This window comes from Pogoniulus pusillus, chromosome 35 (genome assembly GCF_015220805.1).
Source record: "Pogoniulus pusillus isolate bPogPus1 chromosome 35, bPogPus1.pri, whole genome shotgun sequence".
NCBI classification, from domain to species: domain Eukaryota; kingdom Metazoa; phylum Chordata; class Aves; order Piciformes; family Lybiidae; genus Pogoniulus; species Pogoniulus pusillus.
In genome coordinates, this window is record NC_087298.1 from 11929984 (window position 1) to 11943861 (window position 13878).

General features: G+C 54.9%; 1 protein-coding gene across 9 annotated transcripts in view; it reads left to right on the forward strand.

Moving 5' to 3' along the window:
• VAV2 (vav guanine nucleotide exchange factor 2) overlaps window positions 1–13878 on the forward strand; it is a 155241-nt gene that overhangs the window by 90784 nt on the left and 50579 nt on the right. For all 9 annotated transcript variants that reach the window (XM_064171594.1, XM_064171595.1, XM_064171599.1 and 6 more), the window contains exon 3: window positions 6052–6110. In XM_064171594.1, coding sequence (XP_064027664.1) covers window positions 6052–6110 — 59 coding nt within the window. The remainder of the gene's footprint in view (window positions 1–6051; window positions 6111–13878) is intronic.

Sequence of the window (13878 nt, forward strand, 5' to 3'; positions counted from 1 at the left end):
ATTTGTTTTGGGAAGGCAGGACCTTGCTGGAGCTCAGCAGGCTCAGGGAACATGAGGAGCTGGGAAGTTCCTCCTATGCAAAGTGTTCTCCAGCCCAGCTGCTGGGTCCTTTTGTGTTGTCAAATGAGAAGAGAGCTTATTTGAGAGGGTTGGGGGTTTTTTTACCCTGGCTGCAGAGAGCTTCCCAGCAGCAGGAAACAATGCAGGAGGAAATGGCAGAGCAGTGGGCATCATTAGGTAGGGGTTTGGCTTGCTTTAGGTTGGGTTTTCAGGCTGTCATTCCTGGGAGAGAGTGGTTGGGAGGAAGGAAGAAGAGAAATGGCTGGGAGGAAGGGAGAAGGGAAGTGACTGGGAGGAAGGAAGAAGAGAAGTGGGAGGAAGGAAGAAGGGAAGTGGTTGGGAGGAAGGAAGAAGGGAAGTGACTGGGAAGAAGGAAGAAGAGAAGTGTGAGGAAGGAAGAAGGGAAGTGGTTGGGAAGAATAAGAAGGGAAGTGGTTGGGAAGAAGGAAGAAGAAATGGGAGGAAGGAAGAAGGGAAGTGGTTGGGATGAAGAAGAAGGGAAGTGGCTGGGAATAAGGGAAGTGGTTGGGAGGAAGAAGAAGGGAAGCTGTCAGGAGGAAGGAAGAAGAGAAATGGTTAGGAGGAAGGAAGAAGAGAAGTGGTTGGGAGGAAGGAAGAAAGAGGAGAAGCTGAGAGCTGAGTACTGGGGCTGGGTCTGTGCTCCCCAGCCCAAGAGAGGCAGGGAACTGCTGGAGAGAGTCCAGAGGAGGCTGCAAAGCTGCTGAGGGGTCTGGAGCAGCTCTGTGAGGAGCAAAGGCTGAGCCCTGGGGCTGAGAGCCTGCAGAAGAGCAGCCCCAGAGGGCAGCTGAGCAATGCTCAGCAAGAGCTAAAGGGTGGGGGACAGGAGGCTGGGGCCAGGCTCTGCTCAGTGCTGCCTGTCTGCAGTCAAGGTAATGAGCTCAGTCTGGAGAAGAGAAGGCTGAGGGGAGACCTTTCTGCTCTCTGCAAGTCCTTGAGAGGAGGTTGGGGTGAGGTGAGGGTTGGTCTCTTCTCCCTAGTAACTGGCACTAGGACAAGAGGAAATGGCCTCAGGCTGCACCAGGGCAGATTATTCATCTCCTAGATTAAGAACAACTTCTTTGCTGCAGGAGTGGCCAGGGACTGGCACAGGCTGCCCAGGGAGGTGGTGGAGTCCCCAGCCCTGGAGGCCTGGAAGAAATGTGGGGGCATGGCCCTTAAGGACATGCTTTAGTGGCCATGGTGGTGTTGATGGTTGACTTGATGGTCTTGGGGGCCTTCCCCAACCTCAGGAGCTCCACAATAACTTGTCCTTGTGCTGCAGAAGGCAAACCTCAGCTGAGGTCGGGGCCCCTTGTGCCAGATGCTGCGTGGGTGCACAGCGCAGCTCCTGCCTGGCTCACTGCAAGATGATAGCTGGGAGTGGCAGGAAATAATGCTGGGGGAGAGCAGAGAAGAGTTTAGCAGAGCCTGTAAGAGTTGCCTTGCTTTGAAGGCTGCTGTTTAATCCTGTGGCACTGGAGAGGATTCTTTATCCTTAGAGGCACTCCCAAGCACTCCCCTGGCTGCGGGCGCTGGAGCTGGGCACGCACAGGGCTTGCCTTGCTCTTGGCTGCTGCTTCAGCTGGAGCTGCTGTTGGGGAAAGCCTTCCTGATTTGGGGGCAGTTGCTGCTCAGTCACGTTTTATTTTTGGGGGGGGGGGGAGTGTGCCAGGCTTCTCTTTGCACCCCTCAAAGTGGGTCACTGTGCTTACGTACCCGAGCCGAAGCCGTCGTCGGGCGCATCCGTGCGTGCTGGCTGCTGGCTGGCACCGGGTGCCAGGCTTTGATGTGCCAGGCTGTGCAGCATTTGGGGCTTCTCAGAAGGAAGAACAGGAAGAAAGAACAAAGCAAAAGCTGTTGGCATGGAGAACAGTGTGGGGTGAGGTTTTTTTTTTACCCCCCCCTTTTCAGTTTCCCTGGAAGTCAAACCCTGCGGTGTAACTGATTCATCAGCTGAAGCCTCCTGCTTCAGAAGTCTAATAATAGAGCACAGAAGAGACTCATTCAGTCAGTCTAGGACTTCCCTGGGACTATTTTAAGCAGGGTTGGGGGTGCCAGTGGGTTCTGCAGCCTCTCTGCTCCACTTGGGCCTTGCTGTTGGAAGGTTTGCTGCAGCACAGTTCCGCCCCGATGAGTCCCGGAGGCTTTTGGGGTGCTGGGGAGCTCAGTCCTACCTCCCCTCCCAAACTGGGGAGGGCTTTAGAGGTGGGAAGCCTCAGCACAGAGGTTTAATGCTGTGCCCTGAGTGGCATTGTAAGTTGTTGACAACCTGGGGGTGATGACTTAGTCTCTGACTCCCTGTGGTGGTCTGACTTGCTTTCAGAGATCCATAGAAGGGGTTGGAAGGGACCTTAAAGTCCATCCAGCTCCAGCCCAGCCCATTCTGTGGCTCTCTGGAAGCAAAGTAGACCATCACAAGGAGCCAGAGACTAGGTCATCACCCCCAGATTGTCACCCAGCAGGGACATCTCCAACCAGAGCAGGTTGCTCAGAGCAAGAAGCAGTTTGGAAAGGCAGGAGAGGGCTGATGCTGGGTTGGTGCAGAATCATGACATGGTTTGGGTTGGAAAGGGACCTTAAAAAGGGCATCCAGATCCATGGGCAGGGACACTTCCTACCAGCCCAGGCTGCTCAAGGCCTTCTCCAGCCTGGCCTTGAACACCTCCAGGTGGGAGGCAGCCACAACCTGCTCCAGTGTCTCCCCACCCTCACTGTAAAGAATTTCTTCTTCATCTCCAGTCTCTCTCTCCTCTGGCTGCTCCTGGCCTGTCTGAAGGCAAAGCCAACCTGGGTCAAAATGGCAGTGTGAGATGGCAGAGTTTGGAGCAGGATCTGCTCCAGGGCAGTCCTTAAGGAGCCTCATGTGTGCATCCTCTCAGCACCTTAAGGAGCCTCATGTGTGCATCCTCTCAGCACCTTAAGGAGCCTCATGTGTGCATCCCCTCAGCACCTTAAGGAGCCTCTTGTGTGCATCCCCTCAGCACCTTAGGGAGCCTCTTGTGTGCATCCCCTCAGCACCTTAAGGAGCCTCATGTGTGCATCCCCTCAGCACCTTAAGGAGCCTCATGTGTGCATCCCCTCAGCACCTTAAGGAGCCTCATGTGTGCATCCCCTCAGCACCTTAAGGAGCCTCTTGTGTGCATCCCCTCAGCACCTTAGGGAGCCTCTTGTGTGCATCCCCTCAGCACCTTAAGGAGCCTCATGTGTGCATCCCCTCAGCACCTTAAGGAGCCTCATGTGTGCATCCCCTCAGCACCTTAAGGAGCCTCATGTGTGCATCCCCTCAGCACCAGCCTGGTGCTTGCATGTCTCTTGCAGCAAGGATTTGTATGGATCTCCTTGATGTGGCTCTGATTGATCTGGGATGATGCTGTTGGAGGCAGAGAGGCTTCAAGTGCTGAAAGCTGTCCCAGGAGAGGAGTCAGGCACTCACTTAAGACACCTTCTGCCCTGGCTGACTGATGTGAAGGTGACTTAGCAAGGCAGGGAGCATCCCCTCAGTCAGCCCCTGATGGTCCTGGACAGCAGGGGCTGCTCCAAAAGTCCTTTCTCTGCCTCCTGGGTGCTGGCATCTCCAATCATTCCAGTGCATGGGAAACCAGTCCCAAACCATCAAGTTTAGGTTGTTTGGGGTTTTTATTCAAGCTAGCTTTGAAATAATTAGTATGAGCAAGAGTGAAACACAGAATCAGAGAAGGGGAGGGGTTGGAAGGGACCTCTGGAGATCATCCAGACATGGTTTGGACATTAGGAAGAAGTTCTGCACAATGAAGGTGGTGAAACAGTGGAACAGGTTGCCCAGAGAGGTGGTGGAGGTCTCATCCCTGGAACCAGTTGAGGTCAGGTTGGTTGGGGCTCTGAGCAACCTGCTTTGGTTGGAGATGTCCCTGCTGAGTGCAGGGAGTTTGGACAAGATGAGCTTTCAGGCTCCAACCTGATGTGCTCTCTGAGTCTGCCTTCTCTATCTATAAGGGACTGAACCCTTTCTTTGTCATCCCTGAAAATTCCACATAGCAATGAAAGTTTCTATCAAGACTGAGAGTTTTCAGCCCAAGCTTTTGGTTTTGCTCCTCCTGAGTGTGAGGCTGATGCTCATATTTTGCTGTTGAGTCACTTCTGGCTGCTGGCTGCCAGAGAAGGGCGAGGGTCTGCACTCACCTCTGACAAACAGATGATGCATCTTGGTTGAAATGCAAGAAGTCAAAACCATTCTGGTCTTGGCAAGCTTGCCTGGATAAGATCATTTGGTGTGGGGAGAGATGAAAGGAGTTGTAAAAGCCTCTTGTGAGAGCAGAGAAAGTAAGAGGGCTTTTCTGCAGGGCTTCCCAGTGGTGCTTTGAACCTGTTGGGGCAGGTCTTGGATGTGTGATGTGAGTGGTGAGATGGAGTTGGCTTGGGGGATGCTGGTGAGTGGATGCCTTGAAAGTTGGGGATTTGCCACCAGGAGAGCAGTTGGGCATTGGAATCAGAGAACCAGTCAGGGTTGGAAGGGAGCACAAGGAGCAGCCAGTGCCAACCCCCCTGCCATGCCCAGGGACACCCTACCCTAGAGCAGGCTGCACACAGCCTCAGCCAGCCTGGCCTCAAACACCTCCAGCCATGGGGCCTCAACCACCTCCCTGGGCAACCCATTCCAGCCTCTCACCACTCTCCTGCTCAGCAACTTCCTCCTCACCTCCAGCCTCACTCTCCCCACCTCCACCTTTGCTCCCTCCCCCCGAGTCCTATCACTCCCTGAGAGCCTCAAAAGTCCCTCCCCAGCTTTCTTGTAGCCTTCAGATCCTGGAAGGCCACAAGAAAGTCACCTGGGAGACTTCTCCTTTCCAGACTGAGCAGTCTCAGTCTCTCCTCACAGCAGAGCAGCTGCAGCCCTCTGCTCATCCTCATGGCCCTTCAGCACCTCCACATCCCTCTTGTCCCAGGGGCCCCAGAACTGGATGCAGCACTCCAGGTGAGGTCTCAGCAGTGCTGAGCAGAGGGGCAGGATCACTTCCCTGGCCCTGCTGGCCACACTTCTGCTGCAGCCCAGGGTCATCTGCCAAGGGAAGCAGAGGAGTGCCCTACATGAGGCAGTTTGAAGACTCAGCTTGCCAGGGTGCTGGGCCAGCTCGTTTCAGCTGGACTGTGACCTAGAAAGGTTGCACCAGATGCTCCTTGGGGTTCCTTCCACCCTGGCATTCTGCAGAATGGGTTACTTAGGGAGGTGGTGGAGTCCCCATCCCTGGAGGTGCTCAAGGAATAAATGTGTGGATGTGATGCTTGGGGCCATGGTCTGGTGGCCATGGTGGTGCTGGGCTGATGGTTGGACTGGATGACCTTAGAGGCTTTTTCACCCTGCTGGTTGCACTGGATGATCTTAGAGTTGTTTTTTTCTCCCCTGCTGGTCAGACTGGATGATCTTAGAGGTCTTTTTCCCCCTGTTGGTTGGACTGGATGATGTTAGAGTTGTTTTTCCACCTGTTGGTTGGACTGGATGATGTTAGAGTTGTTTTTTCCCCCTGCTGGTTGCACTGGATGATCTTAGAGTTGTTTTTCCTCCTGTTGGCTGCACTGGATGATCTTAGAGGTCTTTTTCCCCCTGTTGGTTGGACTGGGTGATCTTAGAGTTGTTTTTCCTCCTGTTGGCTGGACTGGATGGTCTTAGAGTTGTTTTTCCCCTTGTTGGTTGGACTGGGTGATCTTAGAGTTGTTTTTTCCCCCTGTTGGTTGGACTGGATGATCTTAAAGGGTTTGGTGGCCATGGTGGTGCTGGCTTGCTGGTTGGACTGGTATGATCCAACCAAAACAGTTCTCTGCTATCACTTTGCAGCTCAGTGTCAAAACTAAAAGCAATGTTTGCACTGATGGTGCCCTCCAAACCCTGCTGGTGATGTGGCACTGATGGTGGTGGGGGGGGTCAACTGGAGAGCATCCATTCCAGTGGGTGCTCAGGTGCTTGAGTTCCACCAAACCTTCCTCTGTCTCCAGCATCTCTTCTCCTCTCATTTCCAGGTGATCTCTGCAGTATCCAGACTCTCCTTCCACAGTATTGCCCAAACCAAAGGAATCAGGTAAGAGCCTTTCTCCAATAGGATGCTGTAGAGAATGAGCTGAAGCTGCTGGAGGGGGGAGTGGGAGCAGCTTCTCATGTGCAAAACAAACCTGGAGCCTTCCCATCTGTTAGACCCAGGTCTGACAGCTCCCACCAGGGCTGGGGAGGGGACTCAGGGGGTGAAGGTTGGAGGGATGAAGATGAGCTGTGAAGGTAAGGACTGGTTGTCATTAAGGGTAGCCCCAAGCCCTGCACTGATGGTTGTTTCAAGGGACAAGAGGCATTTGGAGGCAGGGAGTGCTGGGGGACCCGAGGTGCACAAGGGTTGGGGTTGAGTCTTGGGGCCTCAGAGGAGGAGGCTGAGGGTGTGTCTTCTCTAGCAAAGGCCTTCCTGAGGCAGGGAGGTCCTGGTGTCACATCAGGATGGATGAGCTGATGTCCTCTGGGAAGCCTTGGGCTGGATCCCTGCTGCCAGGGGTGGGTTGGGAGCCAAAGGGAGGGAGGCTTTGCTATTCCTGGGCATCTGTGGCTTTCCCTCCTCCATTTTCCAACCAGCATTTGCAGTCCCCACTCAGATCCTTCATCTTGGGAGCCTTTGGCACCATAATTACACAAGAATAGCACAGAGCTTAGGGAGCCTTTGCTTCTAACTCTGCTTTTCCTGCCTATTAACTCTGCTTCTCCTCCCCACTGCCAGCTCTGCAGGAACAGAAAAGGCTGCAGAACCCCCACCCAGCCCCCCTGCAGAAGGAGAGCTCTCCCTTTGGCACAGAGCCATAGAATCCAGCAGGTTGGCAGAGAGCTCCAAGCTCAGACAGCCCAAACTAGCACCCAGCCCTGCCCAGTCAACCAGACCATGGCACTAAGTGCCCCAGCCAGGCTTGGCTTCAACACCTCCAGCCACAAAGACTCCACCACCTCCCTGGGCAGCCCATTCCAATGCCAATCACTCTCTCTGCCAGGAACTTCCTAACAACATCCAGCCTAGGCCTGCCCTGGCACAGCTTGAGGCTGTGTCCCCTTCTTCTGTTGCTGGCTGCCTGGCAGCAGAGCCCAACCCCACCTGGCTACAGCCTCCCTGCAGGCAGCTGCAGGCAGCAATGAGCTCTGCCCTGAGCCTCCTCTGCTGCAGGCTGCACACCCCCAGCTCCCTCAGCCTCTCCTCACAGGGCTGTGCTCCAGGCCCCTCCCCAGCCTTGCTGCCCTTCTCCAAACACCTTCCAGCACCTCAGCATCTCTCTGCAATTGAGTAGCCCACAACTGGACACAGCACTCCAGGTGTGTCCTGAGCAGTGCTGAGCACAGGGGCACAAGAACCTCCCTTGTCCTGCTGCCCACACTGCTCCTGAGCCAGCCCAGGATGCCATTGGCTCTGCTGCCCACCTGGGCACTGCTGCCTCCTCTGCAGCTTTCAGATTTCACCTGCAGGAGCCAGCAGCAGCTCTGGCTCCTCAGGACTGGCCACGTTGGCCACCACTACTCAGCTCCCTGAGGTCTACACTGATGGTTTGAGGCTCTTCCCTCCCTCCCCTCTCCTACATTGAAGATGCTGCCAGGGAAACAAATGGGAAATAATCCTGTTGGCTTTAGGCATGGTGCTGAGAGCCATGGCAAAGACAGGGCAGGTAGGGTGCCAGATGGGTTGTGTGGTCTTCAACCCCCACAGCCTGAGTGTGGCTCTGCTCCAACCTCTATTTTGGGGTCTAAAGAATCAGGGTCATGCAAATGAAGAGGACAATAAATCCTATTACTTGGAATCCTATTACTCAGGATCATAAAATAGAATCATGGAATGGTTTTGGTTGGAAGAGCCTTTGGAGATCAACAAGGCCAACCATGAACCCAGCATTGTTAGGTCAGCACTAAGCCATGGTCCTCAGCACCACATCTGCTTGTCCTTGAGTCAGTTTGGTGGCCTCTAAGGGTTGAAAATCACAGCTCAGTCTTGTGTAAAAATACCTCAAACCACCAAAACACCTAAAATTCAGCCTCTGTGTCTAACAATGTGAGGCTACATGAACCTTGCCAGGGAAACTCTGCTGCACAGAGAAGCAGAGTGCTGTGAGGACAGCTCTGGGCAGGTGGCAGAGTGCTGCTCCCAGGAGACAAGCTGCAAGCAGCAAAACATGGCAAGAGATGAGCTCAGTGTATTTCTGGGCCACTCCATTTAAGAATGATGCTGAGGTGCTGGAAGGTGTTGAGAGAAGGGCAGCAAGGCTGGGGAGGGGCCTGGAGCACAGCCCTGTGAGGAGAGGCTGAGGGAGCTGGGGGTGTGCAGCCAGCAGCAGAGGAGGCTCAGGGCAGAGCTCATTGCTGTCTGCAGCTGCCTGCAGGGAGGCTGTAGCCAGGTGGGGTTGGGCTCTGCTGCCAGGCAGCCAGGGACAGAAGAAGGGGACACAGCCTGAAGCTGTGCCAGGGCAGGTCTAGGCTGGATGTTATTAGGAAGTTGTTGTCAGAGAGAGTGATTGGCATTGGAATGGGCTGCCCAGGGAGGTGGTGGAGTCTCTGTGGCTGGAGGTGTTGAAGCCAAGGCTGGCTGGGGCACTTAGTGCCATGGTGTGGTTGGTTGGGCAGGGCTGGGTGCTGGGTTGGGCTGGCTGAGCTTGGAGCTCTCTTCCAACCTGCTTCATTCTCTGATTCTGTGCTGAATGAGGCACTTAGTGCCATGAGTTAGTTCATTAGCAGGCTTAGGTGAGAGGTTGGACTCGATGATCTCAGAGGTTGATTCTGTTTTTGCTCACAGCAGGCTGCTGAGGCTGCCCACCAGCTGAAGCTGAGCTGGGGCTGCTGGGGACATGTGGGGTTTTTATCTCCCCAAGATATGTTTTTCCTGGAAGCAGGAGTTCTGCAAGCAAAGCAGGAGGCTGAGGAATATTGGCTGGTGCTGCCTGCCTGCATTTTTAATGTGTGCACAGTGAAAGCAGCTGGAAAGGGGAAGGAGTCAGCATGTTCAAAGGCCTTAATCTAAGGAAATCCTTTCTATATGAGCTGCAGCTCAAAGTCACTTCCTCCAGAAGGTACTGCAGTTAATAAACCAGATCTAGAAACCTTTGCCAGTGGAAAGGAGGAGTGAATCCTCTTTGACCAGAGGAGGCTTTCTCCTGCAGGAGCAGTGGAGGAGGGAAGCAGAAGGGGATGGGTTCTGCTTTCCCCATCCTGAGGACTAAGGGAGGACCCCAGCTGGCACTGCACAGCTACCTGGGGGCAGTTGGTTGGATGAATAAGTGACATTGGTGGCACCTCCAGGCCAAGGCAGGGAGGTGAGCTCAGCACCCTGGGCTGCAGTGTCCCTTGCACTGCAACAGATCCCAGAATGCCAGCATGGTGGAGTTGGAGATGATCCATGCAAGCCCCTGCTCAGGCAGGGCACCCCCAGCAGCTTGCCCAGCAGCACAGTGGCCAGGTGGAGTTGGAAGTTGTCCAGAGAAGACTCCACAGCCTCTCTGGGCTGCTCTGTCCATGCTTAGGTTATCCCAATGGATTCCCATCCTGCCTCTGCCTTATAGTTGGGCTGTTCCAGCAGGTTTGGAAGCTCTGCAGAGAAGGAGACTGCACAACCTCTGTGGGCAGCCTGCTCCAGGCCTCCAGCATCCTCATACCAACCAGTTACTCCTTCTGGAGGTTCTTGCTCTTCCCTGAAGGGATCTGAGCAATGCTCAGCAAGTTTGGGGGTAAGAGGCTGGAGCCAGTTTGTGCCCCTTGTCCTGTTGCTGGACACCACTGAGCAGAGTCTGTCCCCATCCTCTTGCCCCCCACCTTTTATCTCTTGCTGAGCACTGCTCAGCTCCCCTCTGGGGCTGCTCCTCTGCAGGCTCCCAGCCCCAGGGCTCTCAGCCTTTGCTCCCCGCAGAGAAGCTCCAGACCCCTCAGCATCTCTGCAGCCTCCTCTGGCCTCATTCTGAGAAAGATATCTGTGGCTTCCCCTTTGGATTTTCTCCATCTGCTGCCCTCAGCCAGGGGGAGGAACTCCTTCTGCTTTCCCGAGCAGGGCAGCGCTGTGCAAGGCTTCATTAAAGCAGCCCTAATGTGGCGCAGCAGCAGCAGATCGCAGGAGCTGCTATTTGCCTGGCTCCTGAAATGCTCAGCTCAGATTTGAGGTGGGAGCTGGGAGCAGGGCATGCAGCTCACCCCCCCTGGGCACTGTGCACTCAGCTGTGCTAAATGCTGGGCTGTAAAATCATCATCTCCCTGTTATCTGCTGATGCAGCTTGGCTGTTTTCCCCACCGAGCTGCGCTCCGCGTTCAGCTCGGGAGGTTTGATTTGGATGCCTGTTGGGTTTTTTTTCTTCTCATAAGCAAGTTCCAGCCCACAAATAAAAGCAAATCATCATTTTTTTTTCTTCTTTTCTTTTTTTTTCCAGAGGACCTGTCTAAAATCTGGCAGGGCCTGAGATGCTTCTTTTCCAGGGATGAGTAATGGAACAGGAGGGTCTGATTTTAATGGAGCCCAGCGGCTTTGGGTGCGCTCTGATGTGTCTGGTTCTGGAGGCAGAGGATTGAGTCCATTCTGCATCGTGCAGGCAGCTGGGGGATGTGGAGGGGGTGAGGGTTTTATCCATCTCATACCACTCTGCCAGGAGAGGGAGAGAGGGAATGGGATGAAGCTTGAGGAGGGTGCATTCAGACTGGAGATTGGGAAGAAATTCTTTCCAGCCAGCGCTGCTGACTCCCTCTGGGGCAGGAGATGGTCTCTGGTGGTGCTTGAGTGGCAACAGTTTGGAACTAGAAAGGACATTCATAGAATCATAGACTCAAGCAGGTTGGAAGAGAGCTCCAAGCTCAGCCAGCACAACCTAGCACCCAGCCCTGCCCAACCAACCAGACCATGGCACTAAGTGCCTCAGCCAGCCTTGGCTTCAACACCTCCAGCCACACAGACTCCACCACCTCCCTGGGCAGCCCATTCCAATGCCAATCACTCTCTCTGACAACAACTTCCTAACAACATCCAGCCTAGACCTGCCCTGGCACAGCTTGAGGCTGTGTCCCCTGCTTCTGTCCCTGGGTGCCTGGCAGAACCAGCAACAGAACAAGGGGACATCAGGAAGAAGTTCTTTATCACCTTGCAGCTGGCTTGGTTTGGGTCAGGAGATGCTCTCTGGTGACACTCAAGGGGCAATGGCTTGAAACTAGAAAGGACATTAGGAAGAATGAAGGTGCTGAGACACTGGAATGGGTTGTCCAGGGAGGTAATGGATTCCCCCTCCCTGGAGGTGATCAAGACCAGGTTGATGATCTCAGAGGTCTTCTCCAACCTGGTTGATTCTGTGTTTTGTTCTCAGCAGGCTGCTGAGGCTGGCTTTAAGCTCTCCTAGCTGGAACTGCCCCTCAAGCTACATCTTCCCTTCTCCAGCTCTGCTCTTAGTTGCAGATTCCAGAAGTGCTGCAGCAAATGGAGTCACCTCCCAGCTTTGTGTGTTGCTGTCCTGGTTTGGGGCAAGAGATGGTCTCTGGTGATGCTCAAAGGGCAATGGTTTGAAACTAGACCCAGACCTTGAGCCACATTGCTCCACTTCTCCCAGGGACTGGCACTGACATTTCTTTACTATGAGGGTGGTGAAACACTGGCACAGGTTGCCCAAGGAGGCTGTGGCTGCTCCCTCACTGGAGGTCTTCCAGCTCAGGTTGGATGATGCTTTGAGCAGCCTGGGCTGGTGGGAGATGTCCTTGCCTGTGGCAGGAGGGTTGGAACTGGATGAGCTTTAAGGTCCTTTCCAACCCAACCCATTCCATGTACCTGTGACCATCTCCTGGTGCTGTTACCATTTCACAGATGGGAAGCACATCTTGGAGGTGAAGAGCAGGGCTGGAGAAGCAGCTCTAGGGTCACCTCTTTGCTCCTCCCTGGTAAGCTTGCAGCCACCTCTTGGTCCATCAGTAAATGAAATGCTGCTTTAATCTGCCTTAATCCCACCAAAGCCAATGCTGAAGGTATTTTCAGTTGCGTGTCAAGGGCTTGTAGAATCAAGAGGAGTGTGGCCAGGTCAAGAGAGGTGATCCTGCCCCTTAGCTCTGCTCTGCTGGGACCCCACCTCAGCCACTGTGCCCAGTTCTGCTGCAAGGTCTAAGTAATTCAGGGCCAAGTGCAGGGTTCTGCACTTTGGCCACAACAACCCCAAGCAGTGCTACAGGCTGGGGGCAGAGTGGCTGAGAGCAGCCAGGCAGAGAGGGAGCTGGGGGTGCTGGGAGAGAGGAGCTGCAGAGGAGGCAGCAGTGCCCAGGTGGGCAGCAGAGCCAATGGCATCCTGGGCTGGCTCAGGAGCAGTGTGGGCAGCAGGACAAGGGAGGTTCTTGTGCCCCTGTGCTCAGCACTGCTCAGGACACACCTTGAGTGCTGTGTCCAGTGCTGGGCTCCTGAATTGCAGAGAGATGTTGCAGTACTGGAAGGTGTCCACAGGAGGGCGACAAAGCTGGGGAGGGGCCTGGAGCACAGCCCTGTGAGGAGAGGCTGAGGGAGCTGGGGGTGTGCAGCCTGCAGCAGAGGAGGCTCAGGGCAGAGCTCATTGCTGCCTGCAGCTGCCTGCAGGGAGGCTGTAGCCAGCTGGGGTTGGGCTCTGCTGCCAGGCAGCCAGGGACAGAAGAAGGGGACACAGCCTGAAGCTGTGCCAGGGCAGGTCTAGGCTGGATGTTAGGAGGAAGTTGTTGTCAGAGAGAGTGATTGGCATTGGAATGGGCTGCCCAGGGAGGTGGTGGAGTCTCTGTGGCTGGAGGTGTTGAAGCCAAGGCTGGCTGGGGCACTTAGTGCCATGGTGTGGTTGGTTGGGCAGGGCTGGGTGCTAGGTTGGGCTGGCTGTGCTTGGAGCTCTCTTCCAACCTGCTTCATTCTCTGACTCTGTAGTGCTGAGGGCCATGGCTTAGTGGTGCCCAGGCAGTGGTGGGTTAATGGTTGGGCTTGGGGATCTGAAAGGTTTCTTCCACCGAAACAGTTGGTTGCTGTGCTGAGCCTCTCTTCCCTGTGGCAGTACCATGGAGGGGGACAGCTGGCTTGGGTAGCCAGGGCAGGGTGCTCAGGTGCTGCACTCTCTTCATGGGGAGCTAAACCTTCCTGCTCATGGCTGTGAGGCTCAAAGCCTGCCTGGCTCTTCCCATTCAGTAACTGAGAGAGCAGCCAGGCAGGGCAGGGCTGTGTCCTCTGCAGAGGGAGGATGGCTGTGGGGGTGGCATGGATCATGAGATGGATCATGGGATGGATCATGGGGCACCCTGAGTGACCACTGGGAGTGGGGGAAGGGCTTTGCATTAGGTGCCTCAGGAAATACTAAGTTGGTTTGTCCCCCTGTGTGATGTGGTCTGGCTACAGCCTGCTCCTGGCAAGGTTTAGAGTAGATGTTAGGTTGAGAGGTTGATATCCAGTGGGATCCTGGGGGGCATTAAGCAGAGTGTGCCCAGCAGATCAAGGGAGGTTCTCCTCCCCTTCTACTCTGCCCTCCTGAGACCTCATCTTGAGTGCTGCCTTCAGGTTTGGGCTCCCTAGTTGAAGAGGGACAGGGATCTGCTGGAGAGGGTCCAAGGGAGGGCTGTGAGGATGATGAGGGGACTGGAGCACTGCCTGGTAAGGAGAGGCTGAGGGCCCTGGGGCTGCTTAGTCTGGAGAAGAGAAGACTGAGAGGGGATTGAATCAATGTCTGTAACTATCTGAGGGCTGGGGGTCAGGAGGGGGGCACAGGCTCTGCTCACTGCTGCCTGGGACAGGACAAGCAGCAATGGATGGAAGCTGCAGCACAGGAGGTTGCAGCTCAGCACAGGGGGCAACTTCTTGCCTGGAAGGGTCCCAGAGCCTGGCACAG